Source organism: Pseudorca crassidens, chromosome 17, assembly GCF_039906515.1.
Source record: "Pseudorca crassidens isolate mPseCra1 chromosome 17, mPseCra1.hap1, whole genome shotgun sequence".
Taxonomy (NCBI): Eukaryota; Metazoa; Chordata; class Mammalia; order Artiodactyla; family Delphinidae; genus Pseudorca; species Pseudorca crassidens.
In genome coordinates this window covers 60,945,493-60,973,307 of record NC_090312.1, presented here as the reverse complement: position 1 = coordinate 60,973,307, position 27,815 = coordinate 60,945,493, and the positions used below count along the sequence as shown (strand labels likewise).

Sequence of the window (27,815 nt, the reverse complement as noted above, 5' to 3'; positions counted from 1 at the left end):
GAAAAAGAAAAAAAAAAAAAAAAAAGAACAACAAAAAAACCCCAGTACAGTTATCTACTACTGAGCCTACAGATCTAGTAGTCTCTGATCATATAATCATTTCAGCAGATCCTTCCTGTAATCATGACACAATCTGTGTCAGATACAACAATGACAGTTACACATTAAGTATTTTAGATCATAAAATGTTTGCTCCTCAAAAATTGTCAAAGCAATTTTTATTGGATATTTTTACAAGTTTTTGAAATTTTCACTTATGTAGGTTAATCTTTCAAATACAATAGACTTTATAGTCCATCAATTTTATTTCCAGGTACCACACTGAGAAAAACAAAATACACTATACCAATGTTGAAAATAGGGACTGGAACTAATGCTTCTGTGATATTTCAGTTAAGTTCCCAGAGAACTTCCCTGGTTTAAAAAGATAAAAAACAAACATAAGACAAGAACTTTATGAAACCAAAGTTATCTTTACAGTTATGTGACCAAATATCTTAATTCACAATTTTTGTCGCCCAGGTCAAAGAGGTGAGGAATGTAAATTTTACTTTCCTCAGATCCTTCCATCTGTAGCCTTTACCCTTCTTCAGGTTCTCCAAGGCTTCTTATCTGAAAACTGCCTGGAATAAAATCTGACAAATCTGGGAAAAATCTAGTAATTTATTATTCATGTGTATTTACTGGCTGATTATATGAAGCTTAAGCTCATTTGTATCATACTGTAGTTAGATATTTATCTGAATTTAAAACATTTTTCTACTTGTGGGTTTTCTGCTTGTAATTCTAGTCGCCTGTGAGCAGGTAGAAAGATTCTAAGGAGGGGTGGGGACAGCCAACCCTAGAATTATATTAAGCGGACTCAACTGAAAGCCCTAAAAGAAAGCCTGAGAAAGATGTCTGATTTCAGAGTAATTTGGAAACGAGACACTGGGGGGACTTCCTCTCGTGCCCACAATCTTGTTCTCTTTAGGAGACTTCTCAGGCCGGATCTCCCGTCCATAGAGCCTCCAAGAATGCTGGCACCTGTGTCTCTTACAGACTAGTTTGCTCCACTATCTGGGACCAGATGACATAAGTCCTTCCCTCCATGCTGCTTTGTCTCTTTTCTAATCATTGACAGGACCTCTTCTTTAGTCTCAAGTGTAGCTCAATCTCTGTTCGCCTTACTTCCCTTCTTTTCAACCCGCATTGGTATTTTTTCCGGTATATTTAGCTTCAGTTCAATTCATGAGACATGTGTTGGTCATCTACCCTGTGCAAGTAATTATGCAGATGCTAAGGTATTTGTATTAAAACTGTCTGGTATCTGGGAATATATTTAAATATTATTTCTACTTCTGGTCTTATGGTTTCTGATAAAAGAGCTATTAGAACATAGCTCTACTTACTATATATTCTTTGGCACTTGCCACGCTGCTTTGTATTATAGTTTTAAGTACGTATACATCTCTTCATTGTATCCACCACGGCAGTTAGAATCAAATCCTTACATTTAGTAGGTACTTGAATAACTAGGTTAATAAATGAATGTATAAGCAGCTGATAGAAGTCAGAAGTTATCTCCATTCACTGCATGAAAATAATATGAAGAAAGAATTAGAGGTGAAATAAACACTGTGAGTTTATTCCTTTAATTAAACCTAAAGCCACTATCCCTGTCTATTGCAAAGTAGAAAAGGGACAAATAACAAACAGAAATAACTTCTATTTCTTCTCTATAGTAGTACTTTGCTGAGTATAGATAGAATACATCAGTCAGGAGCATTAATTTTAATGTGTTGGTAAAATGTAGTTACTTTTGGCATGTGTTTTGCTTTGGTATATATATAAAGGACTTGTAATGTAGTTTAGCTATCCCATCTTTCTTCTTATCTGTACTGTATGATACAGATAAAATGGTGAATCCTACTGGAGGGAGTTTTTTAATCAGAGATATGCCCCAAAGCACTTAGGTGACAACAAGAAAATAATTTTCCCTTCCTAGGCCTGAGACTCCTCATCCACAAACTTTGAAGAGTGAGTGAGATGACCTCTAAGTTTCTATGACTCATGTATACACATCAATTTATACATCATGATGTAGGTGGATACTAAGGCTCCATGATGGTAGGCTTGGTCATGTGTCTTGCGTAAAGCAAAAGTGATACATGTTATCTTCTAAGAGCCATCTCTTTCTTCTGCCATAAGAATGGCAATGTCCCCAAAAGGGGTCATTCCTTCATATTAGATTCTGGAGTAAAGACAACATGGAGCAGAGTCACAGCCAATCAAAGCCGACATTAACCAAATGAGAAATATATCTTGTTGTTGTTATTATAGCATAACCTAATAAAAGTTAATTAGATAAGAGAATTTGCTAAATGTCAGTTCATAGTTAAACCTGAAAACACAAAAATTCAAATCCAATTTAATAAAGACTGATAATGTAAATTATGACATAATATGAAATAAAAAGCAAGTTTTAAAAATAAAAAATACATAGTATTTGTAGTAAAAGAATTTGATTAACAATGAATTTTCCTCCATTTCTAGCTTGACTCCCTGAATGACTATTCCAAGTAAGAATCAACATTATTTAAAAACTGTTCTTCATCATTCAGATATTCCAAGATAATACTTCCACCATTGTATAAAGGACAATCCTCCTTAGCAATCCAGGTTTCCAAAATATGATCCAAGGGTAAGGCTTCTCCTGAGGTACTGTGACATAATCTCAATTTCTGTTAAGAGAGAGATACATCATAATGTAATAAACGTGCTTTATAGAGTATTCTAAAACTTTTAGGGAAGAAGTTATAACCTGTTGTTACCTTAGGTGTTAATTTGTTATTGTCATTTTTAAGACTGGCTAAAGAAGCTGCAAAGTCTATGACCCTTCCAATGCTCCACTGCTGGCAAAAGAACATTGGCTTACTCTTCTCTTTGCTCCCCTTAGGTAAGAAAACCTGAAAGTAAATTCTTTCCGTCTGTAAAAATAAAAAGTTAAAATACAGATTATATACATGAAATGGACATCTGTTTTTGTCTGGTGACATTTCTTCCTCTCTTCTCCTGGTCAGAGAAGGATTACCCTCTAATGATACAACTTCTAGTGGGAATACAATCATAGAACCCCAGCATCCACCTAAATGCATGGGCAGAGGATCTAAGACCCTAGTCAGGATGATCTATGAAAAAATAGTCATGTGACCTACATTAGGCCAATCAAGGTCCTTTCCTGGGATTTTACATTCAAAACCTGGGGGCAGGGAGGAGCAATATTTTTCCAGTTTTTTTTAAGTCTTGCTGAATTAAACCTGAGGTTGCCTGCAGCTATCCTCCATGCCTCTCAGCCATTCCTGAACCAATGTGGAAAAGTTTCCTCAAATGAAAAACAGTGAGTCTAACTCCCAGAAAGAGAAGTCAAGGAAAGAGATGGCCTCTTTCAACAGCATTGGAGTCCTGGAATTCAGTCATACCTTGAGACCAGATCAGTGCAGCACTCCCCATTATGTGAGAAAAAGAAAAATTGTTTTGAGTAAGCTAGTTGGTTTCTGTCAAGTTTCTGTCACTTACAATTAAAAGATTCCTGAGACATATAACATTTCTTTTCACCTGAAAGACCTCACTACATATTTAGAGACAGCAGGGCTTTCGAAAACAAAGAAACGAAAAAAAAAAAAAAAAAAGTTAGACAAGCACCATATCAACAAAAGAGAAAGATTCAGAAATCTGGAGATGGTTCCTCCAGTATTCTATACCCTGTATGCTTCCTTTATATTGTACTTTCTTGCAAAATTAACAAATGTAGAAAACAAGAAGAGGAGCAAAGGTATTGGCTTCTGATTTTCCCTTCTTCCTAAAATCGCTTTAAAGAAGTGCTGGCTTTACAGACCAATTCCTGCTACAGTAAATATTTCAGCATAACTGGAGGATCCCTAAGTTGTAGGGAAAGATCACAATTATTCTAAGAAATAATAGATTCAACACAATTTCTATCTCAGCACTAAGGAATTTAGATTTGTTAGAGACCAGTGGAATGCATTATTACAGAGAACAAGTATTAAAAGAAAAATAAGAAATCATTGGAAATTCAAGCTTTGGGCCAACTCTATAACCTCGTAGTCCTTGCTCCAAAAACACAGCAACAAGAGCATTAATCTGAAAGAGAAATTTAAAAAGATATACCCTCACCTAAAAGTGAAAAAATAAATAAGTCTGAGGATCCAAAAATGAAACAGAAAGGCAAAGTGACAGTAGGCAGGCTGAGCCACAGGCTTTCAGGGCTCCAGAAGAGGAAGAGCTTTTGGGTTAATAGGAAATAACAGTGTCACATGGTGATGGGGCACCTACGTCCGGCTCACTGATTGAAAACAGGAGCTTGTGTGGGACGTGCACTCCAGGAAAGGAGGCTTAAGAAGTTACTGTTGAATGTTGATGTAGGCTGTTGCTTACAAAAACCGATATACAGGGAGGCAGAAAAGCACAGATATAACCTCTTGACAGTGAACAAAGCCAAAGCCTTCCAGCTCAGTAAATGGATCTGTAATAATCTGAAAATCTTCATAGAACAGAAGCACAAAGTGTCAATCTCAAACTTGGGTTTGGAATAGAGGTCATGGGTAGGTGGGCCTGTGGAAGAAAATGTGAGACTGCTAGCAGGGAGAGGTGAGTGAAAACAGTAAGAGAGACACAGAAAGAAACTCCTACTCAACACGAACATGCAGAAGCTGTATGCCGAAATTTCAAAACAAATCAAAGGTTAACTTATTCTGAGCAGGTGAAACTAAATAAACTTGAACAAGACATTTATAAAAGTTATTTAGAATGTACAAGGAGATAAAGAATAATATTCATAAAAATGGAACAGAAAATTGTAAAACTGAAACAGGCAGAAATGAAACAGGAAAAGCTATGAAGATCCAATTAGAAATATAAAAACCTAAGAATACAGTTTCTGAAATAAGAAATTAAAGCACACTAAATTGCTATAATCTTCAATAAAAAGGTTTAATTGATTGGAAGATGAATTGAAGCAGTCATCTAGAAGGCAGCACAAATAGACATAAAGATAGAAATTACAAATCTCTAAAATATGTCTAGTAAGAGTTTCAGAAGAGAAGAAAAGTAAGTAATATTCAGAAAGAAAATAATAATTTTCCAAGAGTAAGAGATAAGTCAGATTTTAAAATCTATCTCAGGGGTCAAGCTGTGTAATTAAAACAAATCCACACCTAGCAACATTGCACTGAAACTGGAAAATATCATAGATAAAATCTTAAAAGCTACACACACAAAAAAAAGAAAGAAAAATTACCCAAAAAGCAACAAGAATAAGATCTACAGCACAAGTTTCCTGAACAATAGACAAAAGAAGCCAATGAATAGTATATTCAGGGTTGAGAGAATCTAACAGATAATCCAGCTCAAGTGAGGGAAAATTAGGGCAGTTTCTGACAAACAAAAGACTGAAAGAGTTTACCAACAAAGACTCTTAATGAATGAACTGCTAAAGAATGGACTTTAGCCAAAATAAAAGTGAGTCTTAAGGAAAAAAGAAACAAAAAATATATTGGTAAATTTAAATAGCAAGTGACTTAAAAATAATCATGTGTGAACGAAGATGATGGGATGGAAGATATTCAACCGCATAAAGCCATGTCAAACTCTTTGTCTTATTCAAGAGGATACAATACCAAGTAACTTTAGATTTTGAGAGAAGAATTGGTATTTAATTATACATGTTAAAAATTTTAAAGGTAAGCACATGCCTATTATCACTATTATTACAAAACATTATATTGAAGATTATAGATAATATAATACAAGAAAATGAAATAACTAATACAATTATTGAAAAATAAAAACTAAGCTACTTGTCAATGGGATGTGATTGTATACCTAGGAAGTCAAAGGCAAAAAAAAAAAAAAACAACTTCTAAAATAAATAGAAGAATTTGGCGATGTGATTGAATAAGATGAATATACAGAATTCAAGATCTTTTTCTTCTATATTAACAATAAGTACTAGGAATAGAGGTAAAGGGAAATATTCTATTCACAAAGAAAAGAAAACCCATAAGATAATTAGAGATGAAAATAAGCAAGGAGTAATAAGACTTAAATGAAGAAAAATATAAAATGTTACAGAAGGCAATAAAATGCGATCTAAAAGAGAAGACATAAAGTTCTTAGATAGGAAGATGATGTCATAAAAATGTCATTTCTCTCAAAATTAATATATATCATATAATGCAAATTCAGAGAATCCTTCAGGAATGATCCTCAGTCAGGACTTGTTAATAGATGCTGCAGGGAAGTTGAATTTTACTTCACCCAACTTCACAGAAATCACTTGATAATGTATCAAGGAGGTTTTGCCTCAGTTACTTGCACCTTGTGGGTAGGGAAGGAGCCAGAATCCCCAGAATCAAAAGGAAGAGGCCAACTGGGTAATAAAATCCTCCTGAGAATGGCAAATCAGGCTTCTCATAAATGGCAGATTTCTCACTTCCTGTAGGCACTATTATTCACAGCCAACATCCTTGTGGGAAACTTTGAAAGATATGAGAAGCCACATTTCTGCCTAAACCATGTTGTGTTCTCTCTTGCTTTTTATAATGATTTCTTTCAGTTTCTACATTTTGACCTTTAAAGAGGCTATATTCTTTAACAGTATCTGCTGGAGTCTGTCACTTACAACCTTGTCCCATTATGACAACCATGAAAATCCCGAGAGATTAAAAAAAAAATTGTATATAATAATCACAAGGTTCATATGGATGAATAAAGCAAAAAAAAAAAAACTGCTAAGAAAAACTATGGAAAAATATGGATGGGACTTACATTATCATATATTAGAACATTCTATAAAGTTATTATACCAAATCAACTTGGTATTAACATATGAATAAGAAATAGATGAATGGAATAGAATAGGAAATCCAAAAACTGATCTAGTAAAAATAAATTTTAAACTTATCATGAAGGTGATATGTGGTATTTCAATTCAATAGGACAAAGATGAATTCTTTAATTGGTTGGCAGAAACTAGCTAATCAACTGGAAGAAAATAAAATTGGGTCCTTAGCTCATATCATATGCTAAAATCAAATTCCAGATCTATTAAAGACAGATAAAAAAATGAAAACCCTAAGAAAACAGATATGAAAGACAGACCTTAGAAAAATTTAGAACCCTGATATGTCAATGAGATACCTAAGTAAAATCAAGATGTCTGACAGATTTTGAAAAAAGGTTCCAAAGCGGATTGATTATAGATAAAGGATTAATATCCATTCTACTCCAAGAGGTTCCATAGTTGACCAAACAAAATATAAATGAAATAAAAATAACAACCTAAAAGAAAAATGATCAAAGGATATGCATGGGCAATTCAAGGAAGAGCAATCATACATGGCCAATGAACATAACAAAAGATGCTCAAACTGAACAGTGGTCAAGGAAATGCAAAGTAAAGCAATCAGGAAATATCTTTTCACAGCCATTAGACTGGAATACATTTTAAAAGATAAACAACTACTGGAAACCACTGGAGGGGAAAGGTACTCTCATGTATGGCCACAAGAGGCAGTATAATAATAAACAGGGTAGAATGGCAGGCTCTGACCACGTGAGTGATCTTAACAGCACTTCACTTCAGATTACTTATCTGTGAAATGAGGATAATAATGTATCACATGACAGTCATGAGTACTACGGGAGATAAAAATCTAGAGCCACAAAACAATGCTTGGCATAGTGCAATCAGTCAATAAAAGATGACTATTATAATTACTGATGGTAGAAATGTAAATTGTTTCAACTTTGTAAAGCAGCTTGGCAACATCTATTAAGATTTAAAATACACATACCCTTTGACCCAGAAAACACACTCCAGGGAATTTATCTCACAGAAATAGGAAACTTCTTAGCACAGTTGCGAAAACTGGAAACGGAAGTGAATGTTCATCAATAGGAAAATGGTGATATAAGTCACAGTAGATCCACACCACTTGGAAAATTATCCAAGCTTTTAAAGAAAATGATTTAGAACCATACCAGTTCCCTTGGGGGAATTTCTGTTAGGCATTCATAAGAAGACTATATAGAGATAAAAGGATATCTTACCTACCTGAAGTGGGCTTTATTTTTATCCATCGGCTTAATCACCATCCGAAATTGTAGTATATATTTAATAGCGGTCTCATCCTACTGTAATATAAACTTCATATGGGCAGGGACTTTGTTTTACCTACTGTTGTATCCCCAGGTTTGTTTTACCTACTGTTTTATCCCCAGAACCTGATATATAGCACGTATTCCAAAAAAAGTGCTAACTAAAGGAATATCATGCCATTTTTATGAAATAATGACCCTAAAACACTCTTTATGTCTTTGTATGCATATACCAATAGCCATTTTCATTTATGTAAAATTATACACATGTATATGCACATATATACATGGGTGCATATATATATATAAATAATATGTGTCAGTACATATATGTATAAACACACACAAATATTAATGATACAGGGGAAGAAGTTCTATCTATAGACCTGCATGCTCCAAGATAAAGTGTTAGGTGTGTTGAGAACATGGTTTCTGAGGCAGTCTCCCTGGTTTCAATTTGCAGCTCTCCACTTACTAGCTGTGTTACTACCAAGTTACTTAACCTTTTTGTGCCTCAGTTTTCTTGTCTATTAGGCAGAGATAATAGTACATATTTCACAAGCCTGTTGCGAGCATTAAATGTGATAGAAGAGGGCCTGGAACAAAGTTAGTGCTATAGAAGTTTTTGCTATTATGTTTTAAGTAATAAAAGAATTGCAAAGTAATGTGAATAATATTTTTGGATACTTTAGAGCAGGTCTTCTCAACTATGTCACTATTGACATTTTAGACCAGAAAATTCTTTCCTGTGGGTGCTGTCCTGTACACTGTGGGACATTTAGTACACTGTGGGACATTTAGCAGCATCCCTGGCCTCTACCCACTAGATACCAGCAGAACCCCCATGCCCAGTTGTGACAATCAAAAATGTCTCTAGACATTGTCAGATGTCCCCAAGGGGGCAAAACCATCCTCAGTTGAGATGGACATGAGCACAGGAGGGTGTGTTTAGTTCTTTTCCTTTATACAATTTTTTTAAGTTACCCTTGTTGAAAGTATGTATCTTTATAATTTTAAAAACAAATAAAGAAGTTTTCAAAAAAGAAATATTAAGGATATGCAAAGAAGAAGACTATAATCAATGGTTTCTAAACCAGCAGAATGAAAGGGAATACAGAAAATTCAGTCAATACAAAAAATGACTGGAGAGAAATAAATAATAAAAGGAAAAGGATGATGAGCAAAAAACATAAGATGGAAGAAATACATTCAAATACATGTGATCATAATAAATATAATTGGGTTCAACTCACCTATAAAAGAAAGATACTATCAAATTGGATTAAAAAAACAAAGTCCAGCTACATGCTGCTTACAAGAAACACCCTAAAAATAAAACAAGAAAAGTTGAATATAAAGGGATAAAGACATAATAGTTAACTATTCATCAAAAGAAAGGTAATGAAACAATATTATTATCATTCAAAACTGGATTTAAGGCAAAATTCATAAAGAAGACATAATGATGAAGAAATTCAATGTATCTGATAATATACAACTCAGCAAAACTATTAGAGTTACAGGAATAAAAAACCTGACAAAACCACAGCTACAGTGGGATTTTGATACCATCTGTTTCAGAAACTGATACATCAAGCCAAACAAAAATTAGTAAGCATGCACACACATATACATATGGACAGAGAGAGAATGCAAATGAAATAACAAACAGGACAAAATGTAAATAACTGGTATATTTGGGTAACAAATATGAAAATATTCTTTGTACTATTCTTGCAACTTTTCGGTTTGAAACTGTACCAAAATAAAGTTACCAAAAAAAAAAAAAAAATACACCTAACAAGTAGGTTGAAATAAGCAAGTTCATTATTCAGTGTGAGAAGTTAGAAAAAGAACATCAGAGAGAATGTAAACAAAGCAGAAAAAAAATAAGAGCAAAATTAGCGAAGCAGAAAGCAAAGAAACAATAGAGAGGTCAATAAAACCAAAACATGATTCTTTGAAGAAACTAAAATATAAATTTAAAAAGTAAACACAAACCTCTAGCAAGACTGTTCAAGGGGAAATCAAAGAAAAGTACGAATGAAAAATATTAAGAATGACTAATGAAAGACACAATAGAGATTTGGGAACATAAGAAAATAAGTTGAACAATTTTATAATAATAAACTGAAAGATCTACATCAAACAGAAATTTTTAAGAAAGATGTTATTTACCAAACTATATTTCAGAAGACATAGAGTACCCAAATAAGCCAAGAACTATTTAATACATTAAAATAGTATTCAAAATTCTCCCCTCAAAAAAAGGCAACAGGGCTTCCCAGGTGGTGAAGTGGTTGAGAGTCCGCCTGCCGATGCAGGGGACACGGGTTTGTGCCCTGGTCCGGGAAGATCCCATATGCTGCAGAGCGGCTGGGCCCGTGAGCCATGGCCGCTGAGCCTGCGTGTCCGGAGCCTGTGCTCCGCAACTGGAGAGGCCACAACAGTGAGAGGCCCGTGTATCACAAAAAGAAAAAAAAAAAAAGGCAACAAATCTGAAAGTTATAACAACCATTACCAAACCTTCAAGAACAAATAATACCCAAATATTTCAAAGAATAGAAGAGGGAAAGCTACTCAACTAATTTTATTTGTTGGCTACTAATGTGAAGACAAAACACTAAATAATATATTAGTAAATCAGATTAGCAGCACATTTTAAAAGAATTATATACCAGAGTGAACTGGTTTATCCCAGAATATGTGGGTGATTCACAACAAAAAAAATTGATCAATGTAATTTACCACATTGATAGGGAAAAAAAACTCAACATAATCATCTTACTAGATGGAGGAAAAAAAATTACAGCAAAATTTAATACCTATTCTTGATATAAATTCCTAGAAAACTAGGAATAGAAAAATATTGTTAACCTAAGGAAGGCTACTATCAAAAATCTACAAATGTAATATTTAATGACAAAACTTTAGAATAATTTGCATTAAAAGTCAGAAATATGATGAAAATGCCTGCTATCACTCATATTATTCAACACTGTTGTGGCGATTTCAGCCAATGCACTAACACAAACAATAATAATGAGAAGGTGGAAGAGCAAGAGAAAAGCAAATTTGAAAGAAAACAAAAACAAAAAAAAAACAACTCACAAAATTGTCATTTGCAGAAGATGTGACTGCACAGAAAACAAGCCAGGAAATCTATAAACTATGGGAACTATTAGAGTCTATTTGCTGGATGGAAGGGCATTATAAAACAACCAGGAATAAACAATTAGAAAAATGTTAATTTAAAAAAATTACCATTTACAATGGCAGCAAAAATTATGAAGAGCCTAAGAACAAATCTAAGAAAAGACATATAAAGTATGTATGGTAAGCATTATAGGATGTTCCTTAAAGACATAAAAGAAGACCTAAATAAAGTTGGATAGACCATGGAGATGAATGGGAAGAGTGAAATTTTAAAGATGTCAACTGTCTCTAATTTTAAATTCAGCACAATTTCTATCAAAATCACCATTTAACAGAACAGGACAAAGTGATCCTGAAATTTTTACAAAAGAATAAATGGCCAAGAATAGACACAGTTGAAAGCAAAGAATGAGGTGGAGAGGATTGTCCTACTTATTATAAAGCTATTATAATTAAGACAGTTTAAATCAATGCAAAGAGAGACAAACAGACCAAAGGAACTGAACTGAGATCCCCAGACTAGTCCCACATATACAAAAGAATCTGGTGTATGACAGAAATGTCATTACAAGGATGAAAGCTTCAATATCTTATGTTACAACGATAGGTAACCCATTGGGTGGGGAGGGGAAGGAAGAAATCTCTACCTCTACTTACTTACAATTAAATTCCAGATGGAATGAAGAGCTAAACAAAAATATAAAATAAAACTTTTAAAGGAAAATGTAAGAAAATAACATTTTTAAAAGTACAATCTTAATGAAATCATTAATAAATTTGAGTGTATTAAAATTTAGAAAGTCTGAATTACTAAAGAGATCAAAAGCAAAGTGAAGACAAGCTACAGACTGAGAGAAGGTTTGTGTAACATACTTAATCAAAAAAAGATTAGAATTCAGAATATATAGACTTTTATAAACCTTTCTAAAAGTTCCACAACCCAACAGAAAACATGGGCAAAGGATATGAACAAATAATTCACAAAAGAAAGCCCAATATCCAATAAACATATGCAAAGTAGCTGAACCTCACTAGTCACAGGGAAATTCAACTTTAAACCTCACTGAAGTATCATTTCACATCTATCAGATTGGTAACAATGAATAATACCCTACGGTGGCAAGAAACACTGAAACTCTCAGACACTACAAGAAGGAGATAAATTTGTACAACTACTTAAAATAAAAAGTTGACAAGGAGGAGAGAAGGCAAGATGCCAGTGCGTGAAGATGTGGAGTTAGCATCTCCCCACAACTAGGGCACCTGTCAGCCACTGGTGGGGGACTTTAACCCCCAAGGAGATGGGAGGAAACGCAGAGTGAACCGGTAGGATGTAGGGGGACCGAGGAAGGAGGAGAAGTGGAGGCCAGACAAGACCGGCACCCTTGAGGCTGGGAAAATCAGGAGAGGCAGGTGGGAGAGACTCTCTGGGAAGAGTGGGAGAGGAGCAGAGGGCGATCACCTGGCCCACGGGGCCGGGGAGCCTGCTGAGCTCCCAAGTTGGTCCCCACACACACACACACAAAGCCCCATCCAGGCCATGAGGGTCCTGGGGGCATAGGAGGGACGCTGGGGAGATCAGGAGTGGCAGGCGGGAGAGGCCATCCAGGAGGAGCGGCAGAGGAGCAGAGGGCAATTGTCCTGCCCACTCGGGCACAGGGAGCCTCTGAACTCCCAAGCCAGTCCCCCGCCCTCCAAACCCCACTACAGGCCACGTGGGTCCTTGAGGGTATAGGAGGGAGGCCAGGGAGATCAGGAGAGGCAGGCGGAAGGGGCCCTCTGGGAGGAGCAGGAGAGGAACAGAGGGCGACTGCCCCGCCCACTCGCCTACTGAGCTCCCAGGCCGATCCCCTGCTCTCCAAGCCCACTACAGGCTGTGTGTGTCCTTGGGGGCATAGGAAGGAGGCCAGGGAGATCAGGAGAGGCAGGCAGTAGAGGTCCTCCCAGACCCCAGACCAGAGGAGCAGGAGAGGAAAGGAGGGCGTCTGTTCTGCCCACTCGAGCCCAGGAAGCCTGCTAGGCTCCCAGGTGAGGTCCCCTGCTCTCTGAGCCCAGAAGTGGGAGGCACGCCTGAGCCCCTTCTGTTCCTTGAGCCTAAGCCCCACCCCCACAGTCCCCAGGGCCTTTTCCAGCCAGTGGGATCTGAGCATTGGCCCCGCCCCCCACCCAAACCTCATCCTTGCTTAGGCCCCACTCTCCACAGCCAAGGCCTTCCCCCCTCCTTCTTTTTTTTCTTTTTTTTTCTTTTCCCTCCTCTTTTTTACTACTGTAGTACTGATGTACCTTCCAGTTGTTGATTCATCTATATTTTTATTTTTTACATTCTTTCTAACATATCTGTTAGTTTCCTAATCTAATTTTATTTTTTACTTTGTTATTGTTCTCTCTTTTTTTTTTGCCACCACACGTGGCTTGTGGGATCTTGATTTGTGAGCACGGGGTTGGGCGGAAGATCCTGCAGTGGGAGCTCTGAGTCTGGACCACTGGACTAACAGAGAACCTCAGACCTCAGGGAATATTCATCAGAGTGAGGGCTCACAGAGTTCCTCATCTCAGCACCAAGACCCAGCTCTACCCAATAGCCTACAAACTCCAGTCTTGGAAGCCTCAGGCCAAACAACCAGTAAAACTGGAACACAATCCCACTCATTAAAAAAAAAAGCATGAGATGGCAAAAAAATATGTCACAGTTGAAGGAGCAAGGGAAAAACCTGCAAGACCAAATAAATGAAGAAAAATCAGGCAATCTACCTGAAAAAGAATTCAGAGTAATGATAGTAAAGATGATCCAGAATCTCGGAAATAGAATGGAAGCACGGATTGAGAAAATACAAGAACTGTTTAACAAAGATCTAGAAGAACTAAAGAACAAACAAACAGAGATGAATAACACAATAACTGAAATGAAAAATACGCTAGAAGGAATCAATAACAGAATAACAGAGGCAGAAGAACAAATAAGTGAGCTGGAAGACAAAATGGTGAAAATAACTGCCAAGGAGCAGAATAAAGAAAAAAGAAAGAAAAGAATTGAAGACAGTCTCAGAGACTTCTGGGACAATACTAAACACACCAACACTCAAATTATAGGGGCCCCAGAAGACAAAGAGAAAAAGAAAGGGTCTGAGAAAGTATTCGAGGAGACTACAGTGGAAAAATTCCCTAACATGGGAAATGAAATAGTCACCCAAGTCCAGGAAGCACAGAGAGTCCCATATAGGATAAACCCTAGGAAAAACACACCAAGACACATATTAATCAAACTAACAAAAATTAAATTGAAAGAAAAAATATTAAAAGTAGCAAGGGAAAAACAAAAAATAACATACAAAGGAATCCCCATAAGGTTATCAGCTGAGTTTTCAGTGGAAACTCTGCAGGCCAGAAGGGAGTGGCAGAATATAATTAAAATGATGAAAGAGAAAAACCTACAACAAAGATTACCCTACCCAGCAAGGATCTCATTCAGATTCGATGGAGAAGTCAAAAGCTTTTCAGACAAACAAAAGTTAAGAGAATTCAGCACCACCAAACCAGCTTTACAACAAATGCTAAAGGAACTTCCCTAAGTGGGAAACACAAGAGAAGAAAAGGACCCAAAAAAACAAACCCAAAACAATTAAGAAAATGGTAATGGGTAAATACATATTGATAAGAACCTTAAATGTAAATGGATTAAATGCCCCAACCAAAAGACAGACTGGCTGAATGGATGCAAAAACAAGACCCATATATATGCTGTCTACAAGAGACCCACTTCAGACCTAGGGACACATACAGACTGAAAGTGAAGGGATGGAAAAAGATATTCCATGCAAATGGAATTCAAAAGAAAGTTGGAGTAGCAATACTCATATCAGATAAAATAGACCTTAAAATAAAGACTGTTACAAGAGATAAGGAGGCACACTACCTAATGATCAAAGGATCAATCCAAGATGAAGATATAACAATTATAAATGTTTATGCACCCAACATAGAAGCACCTCAATACAAAGGCAAATGCTAACAACCATGAAAGGAGAAATTGACAGTAACACAACGACAGTATGGGACTTCAACACCCCACTTACACCAGTGGACAGATCACCCAAACAGAAAATAAATAAGGAAACACAAGCTTTAAATGACACAATAGACCAGATGGATCTAATTGATATTTACAGAACATTCCACTCAAAAGTGGCAGAATACACTTTCTTCTCAAGTGCACATGGAATATTCTCCAGGATAGATCACATCTTGGATCACAAATCAAGCCACGGAAAATTTAAGAAAATTGAAATCGTATCAAGCATCTTTTCTGACTACAATGTTATGACACTGGAAATCAATTATAGCAAAAAAAACTGTAAAAAAACACAAATACATGGAGGCTAAACATTGTGCTACTAAATATCCAAGAGATCACTGAAGAAGAAATAAAAAAATACACAGAAACAAATGACAACGAAAACACAATGACCCAAAACCTACGGAACACAGCAAAAGCAGTTCTAAGAGGGAAGTTTATAGCAATTCAATCTCACCTCAAGAAACAAGAAAAATCTCAAATAAACAATCTAACCCTACACTTAAAACAACTAGAGAAAGAACAAAGAAAACCTAAAGTCAGTAGAAGGAAAGAAATCATAAAGATCAGAGCAGAAATAAATGAAATAGAAACAAAGAAAACAATAGCAAAGATCAATAAAACTAAAAGCTAGTTCTTTGAGAAGATAAACAAAATTGATAAACCCTTAGCCAGACTCATCAAGAAAAAAAGGGAGAGGAAGCAAATAAGTAAAATTAGAAATGAAAAAGGAGAAATCACAAATGACAATGCAGAAATACAAAGGATTATAAGAGACTACAACAAACAACTATATGCCAATAAAATGGACAACCACGAAGAAATGGACAAATTCTTGGAAAGGTACAATTTTCGAAGACTGAACCAGGAAGAATTAGAAAATATAAACAGACCTATCACGAGTAATGAAATTGAAACCATAATTAAAAATTTTCCAACAGGGCTTCCCTGGTGGAGCAATGGCTAAGAATCCGCCTGCCAATGCAGGGGACACGGGTTCGAACCCTGGTCCAGGAAGATCCCACATGCCGCAGAGCAACTAAGCCCGTGTGCCACAACTACTGAGCCTGTGCTCTAGAGCCTGCGAGCCACAACTACTGAGGCTGCGTGCTGCAACTACTGAAGCCCGCATGCCTAGAGCCTGTACTCTGCAACAAGAGAAGCCACCGAAACGAGAAGCCTGTGCACCGCAACAAAAAGTAGCCCCCCACTCACCTCAACTAGAGAAAGCCTGCGCACAGTAACGAAGACCCAACGCAGCCAAAAAATAAATAAATCAATAAAATAAGTAAATTAAAAAAAAAAATCTTCCAACAAAGAAAAGTCCAGGACCAGCTGGCTTCACAGGCAAATTCTATCAAACATTTAGAGAAGAGCTAATAACACCCATCCTTCTCAAACTCTTCCAAAAAATTACAGAGGGAGAAACACTTCCAAATTCATTCTACGAAGCCACCATCACCCTAATACCAAAACCAGAAAAAGATATCACAAAAAAAGAAAATTATAGACCAATATCACTGATGAATATAGATGCAAAAATCCTGAACAAAATACTAGCAAACAGAATCCAACAACACATTAAAAGGATCATACACCATGCTCAAGTGGGATTTACTCCAAGGATGCAAGGATTCTTCAATATATGCAAATCATGCAATGTGATACACCACATTAACAAATTAAGGAATAAAAACCGTATGATCATCTCAATAGATGCAGAAAAAGCTTTAGACAAAATTCAACACCGATTTATGATAAAAACCCTGCAGAAAATGGGCATAGAGGGAAACTACCTCAACATAATAAAGGCCATATATGACAAACCCACAGCAAACATCATACTCAATGGTGAAAAACTGAAAGCATTCCCACTAGGATCAGGAACAAGACAAAGATGTCCACTCTCTCTACTCTTATTAAACATAGTTTTGGAAGTCCTAGCCACAGCAATCAGAGAAGAAAAAGAAATAAAAGGAATACAAATTGGAAAAGAAGAAGTAAAACTGTCACTATTTGCCGATGACATGATACTATACATAGAAAATCCTAAAGATGCCACCAGAAAACTACTAGAACTAATCAATGAATTTGGAAAGGTTGCAGGATACAAAATTAATGCACAGAAATCTCTGGCATTCTTATACACCAACAATAAAAAATCAGACAGAGAAAGTAAGGAAACACTGCTATTTACCATTGCACAAAAAGAATAAAATACTTAGGAATAAACCTGCCTAAGGAGATGAAAGACCTGTACTCAGAAAACTATAAAACACTGATGAAGGAAATCAAAGATGACATAAACAGATGGAGAAATATACCATGTTCTTGGATTGGAAGAATCACTATTGTGAAAATGATTATAGTATCCAAAGCAATCTACAGATTCAATGCAACCCCTATCAAACTACCAATGACATTCTTCACAGAATTAGAACAAAAAATCTTACAATTCGTATGGAAACACAAAAGACCCTGAAGAGCCAAAGCAATCCTGAAAAAGAGAAATGGAGTTGGAGGAATCAGGCTCCCTGACTTCAAACTATACCACAAAGTTACAGTAATCAACACAGTATGGTACTGGCACAAAAACAGAAATTTACATGAATAGTACAGGATAGAATGCCCAGAGATAAACCCACGCACATATGGTCACCTAATTTACGACAAAGGAGGCAAGAACATACAATGGAGAAAAGACAGCCTCTCAGTAAGTGGTGCTGGGAAAACTGGACAGCTACATGTAAAAGAATGAAATTAGAACACTCCCTAACACTATACACAAAAATAAACTCCAATTGGATTAAAGACTTAAATGTAAGGCGAGACACTATAAAACTTTAGAGGAAAACATAGGAAAAACACTGACATAAACCACAGCAAGATCTTTTTTGACTCATCTCCTAGAGTAAAAGAAATAAAAACAAAAATAAACAAATGGGACTTAATCAAACTTAAAAGCTAAAAGTTTTTGCACAGCAAAGGAAACCAACAAGAAGACAAAAGGCAACCCTCAGAATGGGAGAACATATTTGCAAATGAATCAACAGACAAAGGATTAATCTCCAAAATATACAAACAGCTCATGGAGCTCAATATCAAAAAAACAAACAATCCAGTTAAAAAATGGGTGGAAGACCTAAACAGACATTTCACCAAGGAAGACATACAGATGGCCAAGAGGCACATAGAAAGATGCTCAACATCACTAATTATTAGAGAAATGCAAATTAAAACTACAATGAGATATCACCTCACACTGGTCAGAATGGCCATTATCAAAAAAGCTAGAAACAATAAATGCTGGAAAGAGTGTGGTGAAAAGGGAACCCTCCTACACTGCTGGTGAGAATGTAAACTGATACAACCACTATGGAAAACAGTATGCAGGTTCCTTAAAAAACTAAAAATAGAACTACCATATGACCCAGCAATCCCACTACTGGGCATATACCCTGTGAAAACCATAATTCAAAAAGAGACATGCACCACAATGTTCATTGAAGCACTATTTACAATAGCCAGGACATGGAACCAACCTAAATGTCCATCGATAGATGAATGGATAAAGAAGATGTGGCACATATATACAATGGAATATTACTCAGCCATAAAAAGAAACATAATTGAGTTATGTGTAGTGAGGTGGATGGACCCAGAGTCTGTCATACAGAGCGAAGTAAGTCAGAAAGAGATAAACAAATACCGTATGCTAACACATATATATGGGCTCTAAAAAAAAAATGGTACTGATGAACCTAGTTGCAGGGCAGGAATAAAGAGGCAGACATAGAGTATGGACTGAATGACACGGGGTGGGGAGGCGAAGCTGGGGTGAAGTGAGAGTAGCATTGACATATATACACTACCAAATGTAAAATAGTTGGCTGGTGGGAAGCAGCAGCATAGCACAGGGAGATTGGCTCCGTGCTTTGCAATGACCTAGAGGGGTGGGATAGGGAGGATCGGAAGGAGGCTCAACAGGGAGGGGATATGGGGACATGTGTATGCATATGGCTGATTCGCTTTGTTGTGTAACAGAAACTAACTCGGTATTGTGAAGCACTTATACTCCAATAAATATCTATTAAAAAAAAAAAAAGGTTGAAAATATCTAGTAAAGCTGAAGATGAGCAAACCCCATGATCCAGCTTTTCTATTTCTAGGTATGTTCCCTAGAGTAGCATTTTTCAATCTGATGGTCTCAATCCTTCAGGGGCTACAAAATCAACAATCTTTAAAGTAGAATAAAAAATATCAGAAAATACACATACACATAAGGTATACACATCAGTTACTTACTGAAACTGTGTTAAGGTACGTATGTATGTATATATGTACTGAACTGTTACAGAAAATGTAATTGGCAATATGGAGTTTTAAAGAAGCTGCCCTAGAGAAATGTTCCTACAAGTACACATGGATGTTCACTTTTGAACAGTTTATAATAGCAAACAACTTGGACAAGAAATCTGAATTGTGTTCACTAAAAGAATGGATAAATGGATATTCACACTACAGAAAAATGTGAGCTATCAAAATGAATGAACAAGACTCAATGTATCAGCATGGATAAAGTTTTAAAAAATGATACCAAGGGTAAAAGAAAAAAGTTGAAGAAGGATACATATGGTTTACTGCTGTTTCTATAAAGTGAAAAAAACTCATAAAAACTATGTATTATTTATGCAGACTGATGCCATGTAATAGTAGAAATGATACATATAAGGTTCTCATACTTAATGAGAGGGAAGAGTAAAAAGGGAGCTCTAACTATGTTTAGAACATTTTGTTTTCTAAAATCTCTAAGACCAACCTGTGGCAATGATTTATCTCCATTAGCATGCATCTTTAATTTCATCAATGCTACCTTTGCAGCTGTTTCACTATTTTTTGCACCTTTCCGTCGTTTACTTGCTGTCTCTCCTCTCTTGGAATCTAAGAAATAAGTGTAAGCATATAAGCAAATAAGAACTTCTACATTTTCCAGAGTTTTATTTTTATTATTATTAACTATGGCCCTGAAATGTACATGAATTACATATTATAGAGATATATAGAGACCACATTCATTTTATAGGTATGATCAATGGAAAAATACCACTGAGTTGACCTAAGTGATTTCCACATCAAAAACAAGTTATGTGCCTCTTTCCAGCTTAAATCTATTTAATCCAGAGCAATCACTAACACTTCTACAGAGAATTTTAAGATCTGGTTATAGAAGATTTTAATTTGATTAATTTAATTTAATTTAAAGTAACACCCTTAATATAAAATGAAAATTCAGCTGAACTAACATGGTAGCAGACAGACTGGTCTAAACCACAGATACATTCTTTCCTCATATGTCAGAATATCAGCAGCATTCATAGGACAGCTGACTGGGCTTAAACTTTAGTCTTTAAAGAATGTAAACCACTACTTCAGCCTCATGAATACAATTTTTAGCCAAGATGGTTAACCAGCTGATATAAATGGTCCAGCAAAAGAGAACATCTGGTAGGATATTTCCATAGAATTTCCAAATTTTCATTGGAAAGCCTTGTGAGAAATACTGTCACAAGAATGTCATCAAAATCTATAGCAAGTTACAACCATCAGGGTTGCTAACAACACCTTCCATAACTGGCAAGCGGACACGAGAAGCAGGGCTCTGGAACTCATATAGAGTATAGAGAGCAGTAGGGAAACAACAAAACAAGCTTTCTAGATACTTGCCAATAATGTCTTTAACAAGTTTCTGAGTGGCAGCCATACGAGACTTAGGGATTTCCAGTTCTTCACATTCATGATCCGACTGATGACGATGTCTATGAGCAACAGAAGAGTGACACTAGTTCATGTATTTGCATATGACTTAAACAGATATACAGAGTTTGAATCGTCTCAGTGATCACCTCAGGCAAAAATTCTTCTCACAATAAGGACACATAACTGGCACAAGCTCTCTTTCAGCACAGTCCTTGAATGAGCATGGGTAAGATGTATGTGTATCTGACTTCAGTCTCTCAATTACAGTAACCTGAAAATGTAAAATGGGGGACATGATATTATATTTCACATTTAAAGCAAATCAACAAATCTATTCTGGATATCCATATCATTTTTGCTTAAACTTATAAGAGAAACTCACACATTCTCACATAGATTATAAAAATTGTTCATGTAAGAAATGATTACTGTGCTGACTGCTCTACATTTCCAAAGTTTTCCTACTGTGGTGTATTTATCTTCTAAGTCAAGTTAAAATGACTACTCAGTTACTCTCCATAATTTTAGTCTTCTACTTTGTAACATACTACACAAAGATGCCTCCATAATAATATGCTTAGGTAATCAGCTCATCACTCCTCAAATGGCAAGTCATATCTACTTTCTATACTGGTTTTAGAGGCTTAAATACATGTAAAAGAACACTTAAAATTATATGTTTTTCCATGATACAGAGGGTTAAAGACAGTTTTCACAACGATATACTATTCTTTTTTTTAAATAATTAATTAATTAATTTATTTATTTTTGTCTGTGTTGGGTCTTCATTTCTGTGCACGGGCTTCCTCTAGCTGTGGCAAGCGGGGCTACTCTTTGTTGCGGTGCACAGGTTTCTCATTGCAGTGGCTTCTCTTGTTGCGGAGCATGGGGTCTAGGCGCGTGGGCTTCAGTAGTTGTGGCACGCAGGCTCAATAGTTGTGGCTCGTGGGCTCTAGAGCACAGGTCCAGTAGTTGTGGTGCATGGGCTTAGTTGCTCCACAGCATGTGGGAATCTTCCTGGACCAGGGCTCGAACCCACGTCCCCTGCATTGGCAGGTGGATTCTTAACCACTGTGCCACCAGGGAAGTTCCACACGATATACTTTATTTTGTATTTAATACTGTATTACTAGCAAATATTACATCAGAGAAAAAAGAGCTTTTATGAGATAAAAAGAAGTCCAGATCACTCAGGCTATTTTGAGTATTAAGTAACTAGGTTTCTAGAACTGAATGAACTCAGTAGACCCTTGCACAACTCAGGGGCTGAGGTACAAACCCTCCACGCAGTTGAAAATCCAAGTATAACTTTACAGTCAGCTCTCCATATCTGCAGTTCTGCACCTGCAGATCCAATGCATTGTATAGTACATACCTAGTGAAAAAAATCCACGTATAAGGGGACCCACACAGTTCAAACCTATGTTGTTCAAGGGTCAACTGTAATTGCTTGAAATCTATAACCAAAGCGCATTCCTCTATATAAATGATAGTTACATCTTGTTGGAATTAACTTCTTAACTATTTTTTCAAATTTATTCCAATGGTCTAAAGGTAGAAGATTTTTATTTCACCTTTAAATTAATAAGATCTAATTGAGAGACATTCATAGAAATCAAATCATATAAGAAAAATGAAAACACAGGGAAGATTTACAAGCTGTATAACAAACATGAATATGTTTACTATATGACTCTATATGAGTATTTCCTTCCAAGTAATCCTGGATAATACCAATATGTTACTTAATTTTTATTTCCTCAAATAAATCACCAAAACTTCAAAGGGCCAGATTTTGACTGAAGCTCATTTAACCTTAATTTTCTATAATCAAGAGACTCAGTAAAGTGTTTGGTAAATGGTGGGCAGGAATAAATATCAACTGCAAAACGTGAGGTAAATGCTTCTTTCCAAATGGAGTAAATTCAGTTTAACTTCCTGCTGACCTCTGATCCAAGGGAGGTGGAACAACTTCTCTGATCACAAATTTGAGAAAATTACATTAGGCTCAGCTTTCTCTTTTTTTCCTTGGAAGCCTAACCTGGTGCAGCATTGCTGTGACTGGTGGGCAAATCCACCTAATTCTGGATTTCCTTTGCAGACTCTACACTAAGCTATATCATTTTTGCCTCTACATTAAGCTATATCATTCAACTTATTCTTTATCAGTAATAAAGATGATATTTCGGCTTCTATTTAACAGCCCTTTTTAATCTCTTGATTTGGTCCAAATTAGGGTAGGGAGATTTTGCTGGACTACAGGTTTGCTCCTAGTGACCTAAGGCTGATGGAGTCAGAACAATGTATTACCACAGAGTCCTAACACCAGGCACCAGTGATGAGGATGTTAATTCCATTATGTATTTATAAATATAGAGCCTAAAGCTATAAGCAGGCTATGTAAACAGAAATGAAGTACAAAGGAATAAGAATTATAAGAACAAAAATTTATAAATACCAAGTAGACCATTTTATGTTAAAACATACTGAGAAAAATAATATAAATAAAGTAAGACCCTCTTACATAATCAGTTTAGTCTGCCAAATTTTAATCTGTGGTACACTGGGATTAAATTGAATCAAATTCTGAATGAAAGTACATAAACACAAACATGTTTTACCGGGAGATATTAACATACCTCATGACAGCTATGTGATTCCCTGCTCCTGTGTTCAAGGCTTAAATAACAACAAAAAAAAGTGTTTATTTAAATGTAATCAAATAATGTACTTAAAGATAACTGCAGTAATTTGAGATATTTTAATGGTTAGTATCCTTAAGATTAACTACACTCACACTACATTAACAACTCTGCCTATAAGAATAAACTGAAATGACAGATAAATAAAAGACAGAGCATCTATAGTCTCAAAAGTTTTAAAACCCAACTACTATTCAACTTCAATATGAGTACAAAAATTCACCACTCTTAATTACCTTTACTTTGAGTGCTTTAAGGTGTGTGAAAATGCAGACCCTTTTGATTCTTTTATTTCTCAAAAATAATCAGTAATAAAATGTCAAAGGAGTGTTCTAGTTCTGAATGACTTAAAAATATGCATTATTTTTATTTACTTCTAATAAATCTTTCTGAATCATCTTCTGAAAAGAATTTATTCTTTCAGTGCTCTATGTAATAAATTAAATACCTGATACTTGAAAGTTTAATTGAAAAGAAAATGCATTTTCCAAAATTCTTGTTTGTTCCCAGGTTTTACTTTACATGTGATGTGTGTGCAAAGGACGTATAGTATTCAATTTAAGAAATATAAAGGTTGGGCTCTTTTCATTTTATTAATTAAAATAAAGACTAATAATCATAACTGGATTTTTTTTTACCATATCCTTTATATTGTGGATATGTTCTCTCCTTGTGATTAAAAGACATATATGTGACTTTTACATAAAAATCACACACATCACCCCATTTCTGGAAAGTTTAAAGACTAGCCACATATATGTACAAGTAATCAGAGTCTATGACTAGTCTATTTTTTTTTCCCCAAGTGATTACTATAATGAATATCAGATATCAGTGGCTAAAGTAAAAACTATTTTAAATCATTCTACTTTTTAGAAATAAATCTCATATTATAAACACTAAAATTACTCCCAAATAAAGCATAAAAACTTAACTTACCAAAATATTCCTGAACAACCATCACATACAAATGGAAGAAAATCTAAAATTGAGGGGAAATGTTATATGTTCTGGTCAGTAACTGATTTTGATTTAGTTTTCTTAAGTAAAAAGAATCTTAAAGTACTGAACTATGGCTATAGGAGAACTTTCCTTTTTGAACAATATCCTAGTGCAGCAAGCAGTGGTTAAACAAAAGCCATCACAACCTCAAGCACTTTGAAAGTAACTGGATTATCAGAAGATAAATGTTACTTGCTGTAGCATGCTAAACCAGAAAGAAAAAAAGAAGTCCTGTGAGTTTTCTGTTTGTTTCCCAGATTTACTAGGTGTTGTTTCTGAGGACTGTATAATGCAAAAATCCTGCATTTGAAGTGACAATCCTAGGTTTCAATTTTGATTCCACTGCTTACTAATCTAGCAATGCTGGGCAAGTTACTTAACAGTAGAGCTTTGGATTACATACATACATATTGTATATATATATATATTTGATATATAGTATACAGTGTATGTATGTGTATGTATACAAAACCAAAGCTCTATTATTAGGTAATATGCATAAAAATAGACATAGATATAAGTATATTGTGTTTGTGTGCATATGTATATATGTGTGTATGTATCTATGCTATATGCCACACCTACTACACAGGGTAATTGTAAAAACCAAATGAGATACATGTAAAAGATAAGAATAGTAAGGCAATACCTGTAATTAACAAGAATAATTATAGCAATTAACTTGTTCTGAATACACACTCAACTCAGAAAAATCCTGTGGTGACTAGGTAGAGATGTGTTCAAAGAAATTCCAGAAATTCAATGGATGGATTGATTGATACCGCAAACTTTAGTCCTGAATTGTTTCTTTCCTTGCTGTTGAGGAAAAACTAAGTTAGGACTAAGTAACAACTAAGTTAGGAAATGAATTTTTGGAAAGCACATGAAAGTATCCATTCTTAGATGTGACAATTGACCATAAATCACTGAATACAATCATTTCTTCTCTAAATTGTTTTCAGTGTACCTCATATTAAATTACAGTATACAGCCAAGTGAGGCTGGCTATATCTAATCACACCACTTTCACAAAATGAAAACAAAAAGCACTGCACTTTAGAGAAAGTTACTATTGTCCCAAAATATCTCACCCTACAGAGTATCTTAACCCAAAAGAAAAAGAAGAGGTCCTATTATAACCCAAAGGGACCACTGGATGTTTCTGCTCATGGAACAAGAGGGCCCAAATATAGTTCTTCCTTCACCTGAAAAGCGAACTTAATGCATTGTCACTGTTGTCCTGAAAGCATGATACTGTAAGTATCTGTTTCATACCAAGAAAGTAGGTATACATTTGTCAAAAAGAGAAGGAAACTGAAGTATATGATACTTTACAAAACTTTTATGTCTCTTTCAAATCGGAAAAATGTACATGCTCACTATTTTGAGACTTTGGTGACCAACTAAATATTAGACGCAAACCAAGAGAATCCAGGGGTAAGAGTTAAGATCAAGATAATTTCCTAACACTTGACACCATCCTTCTATTCATCCAGAAGCTAAATGAAATTTAGGATACTCACTTAACGTATTCTAACTCTTAACTGCTCTCCACTAGTCCAAAAGAGCTAGACCCTGCCTCAGTTCAGGTATTTACACTTTAAGAGACACCTGAAGTTGGAAAGGAAGATGAACTATGTCACAAATGGTAGATATTATGGACTTGCTAGAGATAATCAGGTATACCAGAATTATATAACTTACAGTCAAAACCCAACTGGCTAAGCTTCCCTATGAAAGATCTGCAAGGAAACATTGGTTCTTGCCTGCTGAATGGCTGAAGATGACAGCCCGTGGTGAAAGATACAAATCAGAGTGCTGAAAGTAACAATAACCTAGCAGGGATTGTGTCCTTTTGCCCACCACACACAACATGTATCATTTATCAACTGTAGCACTCCCACTAATTCTGGGCTAAACCCCAGAGTCCTTCTCAACAGTGATCGGGTGGCTACCTGCTGCCAGTGACTGTAGCTGCAATGGGAGATAAAACCTATTTTGCCACCCAATGTAGTATGAGCCAGATGTGGTAGCATCCATTTGGAGCGAAAGCCAGGTACCAAAGACTGAGCATTCTGTGTGGCTCTAGTGCTTCAGGACATACCTGCTACAGATGTTTCTAAGGCCTGTACCCCACTACCACTGGCTATTAGATTGGGCTATGTGTATCACAAGGTCTCTCAGTTCAGCGGAGAGAGAACATCACCTTACTAATGCTCTAAAAAAGCAGCTAACTATCCTGAAAGCTTTTCTGTGCAAAGGGCTATATTTTATACCCTTATGTGGTCCCAGCACCAAAGGAGGTGCTCAGTAAATGTTTACTGAATCAGTGATAATCAGAATCAAAGAGTGACAGAGCTGAGAGAGAGTAATGATCATCCAGAGGAAATGCTAAGGGCTCGTCTCCTGAGCAGCCCGCGAAAATGAGGTTAAAAACTGATCTCACCCAACTCCTTGCTCTGACAGATAAGCAAACAAAAAGTTTGGGAGAGAAGTGGCTTGCCCGAGGTCGCAGTGGCAGGTTCAGAAGGGAACTCTCCCGATTCCCAGACCGAAGCGTCCTCCCTACCCGTGCTCATCAGAAAGGAGTGGGCGCGAAGCGACTCCTTGGCAAGGCGCACTTGAAAATCAAAGTTCACACTGCAAGGTATGTTTTTGGGAATCGCATGGCTCCCTTCCAAGGAGACCATAAGCCTCTTCCAAAGGCTCAAGGGCAACAAAAAACATGGGCATCGAGGGCATCAACACATGTCACGGCAGACCCCCCCCCCCAAGGGACACGCCCGCCCTGCCTCCTCAGACTCCGCCTCGCCCCACGGCCTTCCCTCCCGCGACCAGAGGTAGGGGCTCCAGAATCACCTCGCTGCCGGCACTGTTCCACCTGGCAGTGCCGCCCAATGTCCAACTCCGCCATCTCCCAGCGCCGCGAGAGGCGGGCACAGCCGCGGCAGGGCGGGACAAGGTCG

General features: G+C 36.3%; 1 protein-coding gene across 5 annotated transcripts; it reads right to left on the bottom strand.

The window, feature by feature from the left end:
- Positions 1-9: 9 nt before the first annotated feature.
- Positions 10-27,815, bottom strand: ZFAND1 (zinc finger AN1-type containing 1). Of its 5 annotated transcripts, none has more exons than XM_067711977.1 (9): positions 27,709-27,815; positions 24,787-24,829; positions 23,785-23,824; positions 22,425-22,520; positions 21,292-21,416; positions 21,113-21,204; positions 20,208-20,329; positions 2,814-2,969; positions 202-2,723 (listed from the first exon to the last, which is right to left on the bottom strand). In XM_067711977.1, exons 1-9 carry the CDS (start codon positions 27,761-27,763, stop codon positions 2,553-2,555), a joined length of 900 nt encoding a protein of 299 aa, XP_067568078.1. In that variant the 5' UTR covers positions 27,764-27,815; the 3' UTR covers positions 202-2,552. The 5 variants fall into 5 exon arrangements, with proteins under 5 accessions (XP_067568080.1, XP_067568078.1, XP_067568079.1 ...); XM_067711978.1 differs by having other exon boundaries at positions 20,262-20,329; XM_067711979.1 differs by lacking the exon at positions 22,425-22,520 and having other exon boundaries at positions 10-2,723.

Coding starts and splice junctions, on each gene's coding strand:
- ZFAND1 (XM_067711977.1), bottom strand. CDS start 27,763: ATGGCGGAGTTGGACATTGGGCGGCACTGCCAGGTGGAACAGTGCCGG. Junction 21,205..21,291: donor GAGAAGAATTTTTGCCTGAG/GTGATCACTGAG, acceptor TGTTGCTCATAG/ACATCGTCATCAGTCGGATC. Junction 20,330..21,112: donor ACTTGTTAAAGACATTATTG/GCAAGTATCTAG, acceptor CTTATTTCTTAG/ATTCCAAGAGAGGAGAGACA.